The sequence below is a fragment of the Colletotrichum siamense genome (genome assembly GCF_013390195.1).
Source record: "Colletotrichum siamense strain Cg363 chromosome Unknown KSG_Cg363_contig08, whole genome shotgun sequence".
NCBI lineage: Eukaryota > Fungi > Ascomycota > Sordariomycetes > Glomerellales > Glomerellaceae > Colletotrichum > Colletotrichum siamense.
Window position 1 is genome coordinate 860,395 of NW_023501021.1, and position 12,152 is coordinate 872,546.

At 35.1% G+C, this 12,152-nt stretch overlaps 1 protein-coding gene across 1 annotated transcript; it reads right to left on the minus strand.

The window, feature by feature from the left end:
• Window positions 1-1,228: 1,228 nt before the first annotated feature.
• CGCS363_v011855 (uncharacterized protein) lies at window positions 1,229-1,594 on the minus strand (the record flags this gene model as incomplete). Its single annotated transcript, XM_036643704.1, has 2 exons — window positions 1,229-1,487; window positions 1,536-1,594. The coding sequence occupies 2 exons, from the start codon at window positions 1,592-1,594 to the stop codon at window positions 1,229-1,231; spliced, it is 318 nt and encodes a 105-aa protein (XP_036490622.1).
• Between the last annotated feature and the right edge of the window lie 10,558 nt (window positions 1,595-12,152).

Sequence of the window (12,152 nt, forward strand, 5' to 3'; positions counted from 1 at the left end):
CCTGGGCGTATCAAATCTGCATAGGATCAATCGTGTATGTCAGGTCATTTCAACCGAAGGCATAGACCGTGGAATAATCAGCATCAAGTTCAGGAGGCTCTTGCAACGGTCACCGATCTGATAGTGATCTACGTGTTGCTAGGCGAGTTAATTATTGGCGATATATTTGCTTAGGTCTCACTGGAATTATCCTGCGGTCTGCGAAGTTGAGTCTGCCTTAAACCAAAAGAAAAGACTCTAATATTAAGAATGACTTGTTTAAGATGATTAAGTTGCGCTCTTTTGATGCAGGGCTATTTCCGCTACACAGCGCTTATAGTAGTATTTCTTTAATCTTGGGTTCAGGCAGTGCCGCCTCAACTTCAAGCCTATAGAATTAACTTTAAGTATTGCTAGTCGGGCAGTGTTATTTAGTTATCTGGATAGTGTCTCTATATATATATATAATCTGTAGCCTATTACTAAAGTAACTATTATATTTCCTACTCTCGCTTTTCTTATAATTATTAACTATTATTATCGTTATTACTGTTGTTGTTGTTATTATTGTCGTTATCCTTATTGTTGTCGTTATTATCCTTATTACTATTTCTATTATTCTCTCCATAATCACAGATTATAGGGAACACTGCCTAGATAGCTAACAAACACTGCCTAACTAGCAAAACTCTTAACTTTTAGCACTTTATCGTTCGGTTAAATACCCTTTTGAGAGACATTGATAATGTTGAATCCACATAGGACCAGGCCTTATATCCCTGATGCAAATGACAATACAACTATATTTATAGGTGCGTTTGGAAGTCCCATAAAACCAGCAAACTTTGAGCAAGGAAATTGAAAGCTAGGCGGCATCATGAGCAGTTTCGTTAAGATGAAAACATATATAGCTGTTGCACTTCAGTCTCACGATCTCAGTTTTAAAATAGCTATCAGTGAGACACAAGATAAGTGTAATAAGAACATTGCTAATGATACATATATAAACTGAACCAAGCATGGACGATAGCAGTACAGAAATCCAGAAACCCAAGTGCAGCAAACTCCAAAGGCAATTCCCCAGAAAAGCACCCACAAGACTTACAGCCAGCCCAGCTAAAGCAAAGAGGTCCTACGTAGAATACATGCGCCACTGAGGTGAATGACTGCGACCAGATAGAAAACCTGGGTACAGTGAGACCAAGGCTTCAGAGAAGGGTTTCTCCAGCTTCCAAACAATCAACTCATATCACCTGTTCTTCTTCTTTTTGGACTCGTCATTGTTCCGGCTAGACGTGTCCTTGTGGGAGCTTCCATTCATTGGCAACAGCAAGCCGTCAATCTTGTCTTTCAATTCGTTCTTATGGGCACGCCTGCCTTCTCTGTCATGAAGTCTTTGGCGATTCTCCTCCTCACGCTTCCGATCGTCAACGAAAGCGGCGGTATTTCTGTCGTATTGACCGGATTGATGGGTTCTGGCATTTTGTTCATGTTGCGTTCCGCACCAACTGCAAACTTTAGTCTCGGTAAATAGATGAAGATCACATCAGACTCACCTCCCAGCATGGGCTTGGACGTCGTTTTCATTAACGATCTGAGTCTGCCTTGAGCTCATTGTGATTTGATGAAAGAGAATTGGGCTTGTGGCAGTAAAGCTTTGGGGTAGTGTGGTAGAAAACGTTTCTTGATACAGATGGGATAGGTTTGAGGATAATGAGTTCAACATTCTCTAGAGTGTCTTCACAATTCAATGATATATATACGCAGTGCTAAAGGTGAAATGCTTCTACCTGATGAAGAAAGCTCTGACCCCATAGCCTGCTCAGCCTACCGATCTACCTGCTGCCTCAATTCAAAGTACGGTAAACGAAGCGACGTTGATGACAGGTCAAAAAGCAAGGCCGGATTATATCTGGCATCGTGTGGATATGGTGTAGTTTCAATCAGGGGCCCAGCCGGGAATCCTTGCCGCCGGTGTGCATTCGTGCTTGGGTTCCTGGTAGCCGGGTCGTGCGTCTGGAAATCAGCTCCATGGAGACCCTGGTCTGCTGGGGTGTGTCCACGATGAAGGGCGGGATAGAATGACGATGCTGGGTGCTAAACGGTAGCCTGGTTGTGTAGGTAGGCCAGGTCGGCGATGTCAGTCCAGCAGCTTCACTTACGAAAGGTCAAAACACTGTTTGAGGTCGGCGAGGCAGACTGCGAGTAGCAGCAGCTTGTACGGCGATCTTCTCAAATACGGACGTAAGTCAAGGAGTTGATACTGGTGCCCTGCTTCGTGTGGAACAAGACCAGTTGGCAGGCGATGTAGAGGCAGTGCTCCTCACCGACCGACGAGCGGTGCTGGAAACTTGACTGCCTGCTCGTCCCCCGGTCAGACCGCCCCATGCATATCTCGTTTGAACACAGGCGTGCCCTTGCAATCGACCGTTCCATCATCTTATCACTTTTGTTCGAGGACCTCGTGGGCATCGAGGGCGTTTCGATTCGGGTTGTAGGCATCAGCAACCTTGCGCGGGTCCGGCGCAAAGAATGGTCCGCGGGGGCCAGCAAGGCAGTGACGTTACTTGGAGAAGTCAATTCCATGCCGAGAGCGCAAGAGAACGAGGGACGGAGTCGCCGAAATAAATCTGGGAAACCTGGCTTAAAGCTGGGGTTCCGACCCCAACGGTCCAGGTCGTTTCAGCGCCGAGTAAGCTCTTGGGGGCCCTTCCCTAATTATCTGGTTCCGGTAGCGGGGTGATCACGGCAGGCTTGAAGATTGATCTGTGTGATATGTCCCTTGCACTTCATTCCTCTGTGTGATGGGACCCGACCCCTGTTGTTGGTGCTTGGGACAAGGGTGCTTGTTTGTAAGGCCTGTTGTCCAAAGTCCGAGGTCACATCGGGGACATTCCTTCAGCCTTTTCGTATGGCATGATTTCTTCAAGTTGTCAGTGTCTAGTGTTCGTCGAACGTTGAAAGTCCAGGAAGGGAAATCAGAAATAAGCATGGGTGTCTATCATTAAAGTAGGAACAGCCAGATCAGGCTGAGATCTCAACTCGTCTGGTACCGCGCCCCAGAAGGGCCAGGATCTTTCGCGACCTACACAACCTGGATCCGTAATGGGCGTAGAAACACCTTCGGCCGCAGTTGGCAAAGGAAACAAAATCTCCAGCCGCTCTGACCGCTGGAAACCAATCTTCAGGTCTGGCTCGTGGCGTCCATCCATCTACCGTCAGCTTCTGTGAACGGTAAACCGAGCTGATACTTGCATGCATGTTTGCAAGATGTCATTCTTAATCGGGTTCCATCAGTGTAACGCAAGCAGCACGCGAGCGGGGATTATTGGCCGTTGGATGTTGGCCTCGACACCATCATCACCACCCCTTTTATCGCTTTCTGCGACACTCAAACCAAGCAGAAATACGCAATTGATTTTAACAGTCTGGTCGGACCAAGACTTCTGAGAGAGATTGAATCTTTACGAGTACAAGAACCCAGAAAGCCTGAGACAGCGGCCGCCCATTTGATGATCTTGTACAAAGATGGACCTATGCACTGTAAGCTCTTTCCCTACCCGAGATTGCAGTGGACCAGATGCAGGATTCAACATTAACCACGTGCAGCTTGGCCATGCGGTCTCAGGTGATGCACATGGCCCAGCCAGCGGCACAGCGTCGCGCCCGCCATGTTCCCTTGTCTCCCTTTCCAACAAGCGAATTGATATCCCCGTCCCGAGCCATGCCTCCGCATGTTTCACCCCCGAAAGCCCGATTGTTCACCGCCGGGAATAGCTGAATGAGATTGCCCGGTCCCAGGCCCACGGATCACGTTGATCGAGGACAGATCTGGGCCATCATTACGGATCTTAGTCAATAGCACTGGACCCCGTGTGCTTTTTTGGCCGGAGTTTTGAGCCAAAGCTGCCGAACGCTGACTTTGTTTTACTGAATTGCGTGATTCCAGGAGCCGCCGGGCCGAACTGCAAACATTGAATCCATGCCCACCGTTTACACCACCGCTAGGCGGCAAGGTGGCCGGCTGTCAGCGCAGAAGGCTGCAGCTGAAGTCTTAAAATGGCAGGTGAGACCTTGTGCAAGGATCAGAATCCTGGAAGAGCCTTGTCAGTGGGTTTCTTGAAGAGCGTCCTTTCACTTACAACGTGTGAACATGACGTTACCTCTAAACTTGATGAACCCGGGTACTAGGACTTCCGTCGTTTTCCAATTTATTTTCAGTGGATTGACATCCGCATTCATCGACACAAAAGGGGGCGGCGATGACCTCTCCGCACATGGCATCGCAAAAGGCTTGCAAGGTATTTGCGGCAGCCTTCCTCTTTTCGTCGATCACTTGCTCTGGGGTGGTGTGACATGCAAGCCTCATGTAGCTTTTCTGTCTGTCTTCGACATACTGTTTGACGTACGCTGATGGTTGCCACACTGCTTTGTAACAAAATGCAGTCTTCTCTGTAGGTTCGCATCCCTGAGATAATCTGCGCGCAGGCTTAGAAGGGCTGAAAATCGAGAGAGGGGATTAGCAGGCTTACTCACATGGCTGAACCGCGATTGACCGCCATTGAAACATGGCTTGATGTCTTGGCTGTGGATTGATAGCTGACAATTTGATGTTTGGGTTGCAACATTTTCACGTTGGAGTGGTGGAAGGCTGATATTTGGGGGCCCAAGGCCAGCTTTCTGGAGCTCACGTTTGTTAGTAGACACCCAAAAGATTTATTATGGAGTAGCCAGGCGGAAGTGTGAGTGTCGCTCTTTTTACTGATTTGGTCCTTCTCTGGCGAAGCCGCTAAGGGATGACGGCTCTCACCTTCTTGCTATCGGAGATGCGAGTCTGCCTACCCTCTCATCTCATGAATTATGACGGAAGTCATGGTGGCCGATGCATCCGCACATACTTCTACTCCCTTGTCATTCCAGTGCCACTTATGTGCTGGAACTACCGTTGCAAGGTGACAAGGATGCAGGCTCACCGTCTTGTGGCTCTGCTGCCACTGTATTCTGGTGGATGCATTGCTGTCCATCAAATATGATGGGGCTGCACGCATCACACTAAGACGTCGACTAGTAAGGCAATCTTTGTAGTAGAGAAGCCGACGGCAAAATGGAAGTAGCCCGTGACCTCTGATGCTAACAATCGGGACTTGTCTCGGTTCGAGTTCCCCTCTGCACCTCTGCATGATGCCCTTGCGCCCCTCAGAACACTTTAGGCTGACTAGCCATAGGCTGAGTTTCTGTAGGACTTCTCAAAGACGGCTAGCTTCCTGAAGGGCATCCCATATGTCATACTTCACTGTGGCTGGCGCACATGAGAGACACCCCGAACGTTGGGCTCTTCTGCATGGCGCCGGAGAGAAAGCCCACGTCCCTGCCCTAACGATGCCTCAGAACATCCATTGGATGTATATCCTTCCCCACTCACAGGTTCTCTGGCAGTTGATCTCAAGTACCGGGAACATCTTCGCAGGAAGTAGAAGAATGCTAAGGATTCCTTACCAAAAGCGGGCTCAAAGCCGTCAAGCTGCAAGAGATATCCGCTTTACAGACCACAAGAGGGTAGCCTTAGTTGCACACACCCCATGGCACACACGATGAGGCACACTGAGCCAAGAACCTACTCGTTCACTTGATCAAATTTAAAAATTCTTGTAAATTCAGCTAGCACTCCCTGCCCTAAGATGAGGCTAGCCTGTGTACAATTCTCTGGATGGGAGCCAGCCACGTAGGGCCTCTAGGGCGGATCTTCACTAGCAACAACTCCCGACAACATACAACTGACAGATACGAGGCACACTTCCCAATTGTTGGTGCCTGGTATGGTTCTACGGGAGCCTGGTCGTGCTGGTCTCGGTGCAGCGACAGAGTAAGTCGTGGCGCGGATACCCAGCTGCCAAGCCAAGGCATGTGCACTCGCGGGAGACGCCCGTACACATGGCGACACCTTTGCATGAAAACTTAACACAATAAGACATATTGAATGGGTAATCTTTCTGGAGGCCTGTACAGTTGCGCAAGGTCGCGCGGATAAGACATGCATCGCCGGAGTTCTGTGGCTGGTATATCAAACCTGGGCAGGCATAGCTGCATGGTGTCTGTGCAGCTCAATTGGGTCCTGGGGACAAATTGGATATGTATCATAGGCTTTGGTAAGCAGAATTGTGTATTTGTTAAGTGTCGGCAACGCCAGCCCATCGCAGCGTTAATCGAGCTGGGCGCGCCTTACGTAATCAGCGATTACGTAAGGTACTGGCTTCTGCGATTAACGCTGCGATCGCAGCTACTGCCTCTAACGTAGTTAACCTTATCTATATTACTACTAACGTAGTTAATATAATACGATATTTACTACCTATAGTGTCCTACTAGCTAGCTAGTCCTATAAAACTAACACTAATTAGTAGTTAATTTTATAGTTATTACTATATAATATATTAATTAACTATAGATTAATAAAGCTTTAGAAGAAGTAGTCTTATTAATATTTATTTAGATCTATTCTACTTAAAAATGCTTAATTAATTAACCTATATTACTAAAGTAGTTATAACTTTAAAAAGATAGCTTATTTTACTTAAGCTACTTTAAACTTACCCTCCTCTAATCTCTAAGAAGAGTATATTAATATTAATATTACTAGTACTAATAAGATTAAATAATATCTCCCTATAGTATTAATAATAATAAGATTATAATAATAGCTTTTATAGTTTCTAATTTTATACTTAATAGAAGTAGTTATAATATAACTTAAGAAATAGTCTATTTCGCTTAGAATATTCTTAGTAACTACTCTTATTTCTTATTTAAAGAGTATCTACTATATACCTAACTTTTAATATTAATATTAATTTATTAATTTATAATTAATAGTAAAGTTAACTACTTACTTCATTCTTAACTACTTTACTTAGCTTCTTACCCCTTATAAGTAGAGTTTTTATACTAAATAAGTAAATAAAAGATTACTTTACTTTTAATAGCTTTTAACTACCTTCTTTTTTACTAAGTTAATATTAATAGTAAATAGCTACTTTAAGCCTATTTAATAATAACTACCTATATATATAGTGTATAATATACCTTACTATAAGATTTTCTTATTATTTAACTACTAAATACTAACTACTAATTACTAGCTATAAGAGAATTTTTTACTATTTTTTATCCTTAATAACTTATACTCCTTCTATAATACTATTATATAGCTTTTTTACTTCTTTTATAATACTACTATACTATCTCCTTATCCTTAAAACTCTACTACTTTATTAATAATATTACTTATTAAACCTACTTACTTTCTTATTAATACTTACTTTTAGTACTCTTTTTTATATAGTTAACTAACTTTTAGTTTATTATAGAGATCTTTCTTAACCTCTATACTTCTATCTTTAATTACTATTAAGCTATATTAAGTTAAATAAGAGTAATAAAGTAATAAATTATCTACTAAATAAATAAGCTTTAGTTACTATAGTATTTAATAAGCTTTTTATAATTATAATATAGTAATCCTTATTTATAATTTAACTTAGTACCTTACTCTATTAAGAATATTAATATTTACCCCTTTATACCTTTAATAACCTATATAACTTCTTAAATAACTATTATTAAGCCTCTTTAACTATATCTAAATTATCTACTATAACCCCTCTAGGAAACCCTCTAAGTAACCCTCTAGCTCCTCTAGTTTCTCTAATACCTCTAGTTAATAACTACTTTATCCCTATCTTTATTAAAGTTTATAGTATAATTAACTATAGCGTTTAGAGTAAGCTTAATAATATTAATATAAAATTAAATACTACTACTTAAAGTTAAGTAGCTTTATACTTCTTATTTAATATAGAGTATTACTAACTTAATAGCTTTATTAGTTCTACTTTCTAAGGTTAAGCTTTTACTAATTTTAAAGATATACTAAAATCTACTTTTAACTATTATAATAAGGCTATTATAAAGGAATTTAAGGACTTCCTTATTACTAATAAGGTTTATATTATATAAAATAGTAAATCTATTACTTCTAATATCTATACTACTTTTTATTAAGACTTTTATTATTAGTTTAATAAGGATATTAATAATAAGATAGCTAAGTTTCCCTCTCTTAAGAAAGCTATTAAAGATATTAACTTCTTTAATAATATTAAAGGTATTAAGCTAGAAGTATTAGTGTTTTTTAGTTATACTTCTTTATATATAGCTCTATCTTTTAGACTAATCTAATATAAATTAAGCTTTATTAAAACCTATTAGTTAACTATTTTTACCTATCTAAGAAGCCTTAATATTAACTTTAATAAGGGTAATATATTTAACTTTACTATATTTAATTAGCTATCCTCTTATTAACTTATAGATCTTATAAAGTTATATAATAATAGTATATAATTTAGGAGTAATATATATAATATCCTTAACTCTAAGTTTCTAATCTTTAAGGACTTTTATATTAAAGCTAGTATTAACTAGTTTTAAACCTTAAGTATCTTCTCTATTATACTTAAAAGTAAAGTACTTAATTATTATTATAATAAGCTTTATAGTAATAATACGCCTATTAACCTTATTAGATTAATTACTAAAGTTAAAGCTTATTTTAAGACTAAAAAGTCTTATTAAATATATCTCTCTAAATAGTATAATATTACTCTTAACTATATAATTCTTAAAAACCTTAATAAGACTAAAATAAAGTACTTTAAGATAGTTTTTAATAAACTTATTACTATTTAGTATACTTTCTCTACTATTTACTACTCTAATAATACCTTTTATAACTAAGTTTTTAATACTTATTAAGGTATACTTAAGTATAATTATACTCTTATAAACCTTACTAAGGATTATAAAAGTATTACTAACTAGTTTTAATTATCTATTAGTATTATAATATAAAATTAAGCTTATAAATACTTTATAATAAACCCTATTCTTATTAATAATTAATATTAGACTAATTACTAATATAATAGCTATAGCTATAGCTCTTAATTTAGCTATCACTTATATACATCTTATAGTTAATATTACCTTTAACTTATACTTCTTAAATCTAAGAAGAAGTGTTATATTTATAGCGAAATAAGCTATTAGTTAATAAAATACCCTACTAAAGATTACTATAAAGCTTTTAACTACTTTAAATAAATATATATTAATAAGGATACCTCTACCTCTACCTTTAATTACTTTCTAGTATAGTATAAAAGTATTAAAAGTATTAATAACCTTCTTATTAATAACTATAATAAGGATATATTAAACTACTTTAGTACTCTTAATATTAATAACTTTAATACTAAAGATAGCTAGTATAAGTTAAATAGCTTAGATAATAAAAATTAATAATTTCTTACTTCTTACTTTACTAGTATTACTTTTAATAGCTTTAAAGTTACTAATATATTAAGTAATAATACTACTTTCTATATTATTACTAAGTAAGATCTATATACTATAGTTAAGCTTAAAGAATATACCTTATAGTTTTCTTTTAAAGGAAAGTATAGATTAATAATCTTTTAAAGTATTCTACTTAATACTAGCACCTCTAAATATTTAATAGTAAGCTAACCTTAAGTCTTCACACTTTAATAATTAATACTAAACCTTAAAGTTAACGCTATAAGAGTAGCTATTATTAGATTTAGCTTTAATAACTTTATCTACTTACTAAGATCTATTAAAGTCTTTATACTACTTAGTCTTATTACTTTCTATATTATACTAATAAATATACCTTTTTTATATTATTTTTATAATATAGATAAGATAGAAGTTATATTTAATAACCTTAATAATATTATAAAGTAGAAAGACCTTAGAGTTTTAGTTATCTATAAATAGAGGTATTTTTAGATATTTCTCTAATAGGAATAATTAATTACTTATTACTACTTTAGTGAGGTTAAACTTTAATAACTCTATTACTATTTTAGTTACCTATTAGTTATTAGACTTTAATATATCCTTATTAAAGCTAAGTATAAAGTTAATAAAAGCTTTTTTACTTATCTAACTAAGGTCTATTAGTATTATTAACTTTATACTAGTTAACCTAAAAAGTTTAGATTTACTTTTTATAATAACTATAAGTTTAATTATAAGATCTTTATAGATATTATATATTTTAATAATAATAAACTAATACTTTATATTATTAATAGTACTACTAGCTTTAATATAGCTTATTTCCTTAAAGATCTATTAGCTTAGTATACTTAAGAGGCTTTATATATATATTAGATTAATATATATTAAGGCTTTCTAGACTTTATTACTATAGATATTAATACTAACTTCTATAGCTATAAATTTAAGTATACTACTTATACTTTAGTAATTACTATTAAAGAAGTCTCTATTAAGGCTTATTATAGTATTAATAAGGTTAAACGTTATTATACTATTTTATACTATACCTATAATATTATCTATACTAAAAACCTTTTTATCCCTTATAAGTAAGTCCTATAGATAACTATTAAGACTATTAATAATACTACTAAGCTTAATAGTTTAATCTTAACCTTATTTATCTTTAGTGTTTACTTTTAAGTAACTAAGGATTTAGTATTATTTCTAGGTATTACTAAGTGTTAAGAAGCTATATAAAAAGCTACTAATAAACTCTACTATATATATACTAAATACTAAGTTTCTAATACTTTTACCCTCTATAATAGCTTAAGTATATTATTAATACTAGCTTTCTTACTATAGTTAGATATTCTTATATAGTATAAGAATAAAAGTTAAGCTAGCTTATATAAGCTTCTCTTTATTAATAGGGAGGATTATATATTTAATCTACTTTATAAGCTAAGAATATTTTAATTAACCTATATTAAGCTTTTTTATAATAACTTAGATAAAGATATTATTAATACTAACTCTCTACTAAATACCCTTAAAGTATTAATAATACTAGTAAAAAAAGACTAAGAAGGATTATTAGTACTAGTATTACTACTATTATATTAATATAGCTAGCTTTATAAGGGAGAAAAACACTTAAAACTACTTTTAAATAAACTACACTAAAGTTTATAAAGATAGATACCTATAGTAAAGATAGTTAATATTAACCTTACTCCTAATATTAACTTTATATTAGAGGTTAATAATATTAATACTACTACTATATTCTTTACTACTAATAAAGTCTTTATAACTAATAAGGAATATACTAACCTTAACTTAGCTATATAGCTCTATAAAGTAGGTAAGATTAATATACTTAACTACTTCTTTAAGTAATCTAATAAGGCTGAAATTAAGAGACTTATTAATTAAAGCGTTTTTAAGATAGTTATATATAACCTTATTAAGTATATAAATATCTATATCTTCTAATTATAAATAGTTAATAAGATTAAAAATAAGAACACTAATAAGCTTTATAAGAAGTCCTACCTTATTATCTAAAGATATACTAATAATAATAAGGAAGTAATTTTAATATAATCTCTAATAATATAGTATATAAACTAACGCTTTATCCTTACTATTACTTTATAGTTACTACTTTCTAATAAGATCTTCTAGTTTCACAATATAACATAAATATACGTTTAGTTAGTAATAAAGCTTAATAGAATAATCTTTATACACTTATTTACTTAGATTTATAACTAATACCTAGAAAGTATTATTATAAGAGTTATTAAGCTACTCTATAATATTACTAAAGCTAGCACCTACTAATAAGCTATATATAGCTATTACTATAGAGAAGTTCTCTAGATAGTTACTTTAAGCTATAATCCCTACCTTTTAGTCCTTTTTACTATTAACCCTAACTTTATAGTTATTAATATATAAACTAATAATATTTTAAGCCTCACTAATACTAATTTTTCAGCTTATAAGGATAAAGCTCTAACTAAAGCCTTATTTATAATAAAAGCTAAGTAATAACTTACTATTAACTAACTATTAATATTTAATAGTAGTATTATTAATATTAATAAGTTAGGAACTATTATCCTCTATTAGAAGGGTTAAGGTAAGAAGCTTACTTTTATTAATACTAATACTACTCTTAACGTTATTAAGAAGTAATATATTAAATAATATATATATAAAGTATATATTATATTAATCTACTAGCTTAAGGTATATTATAATCTATTAACTGCTACTTAGTATTAAGACCTCTT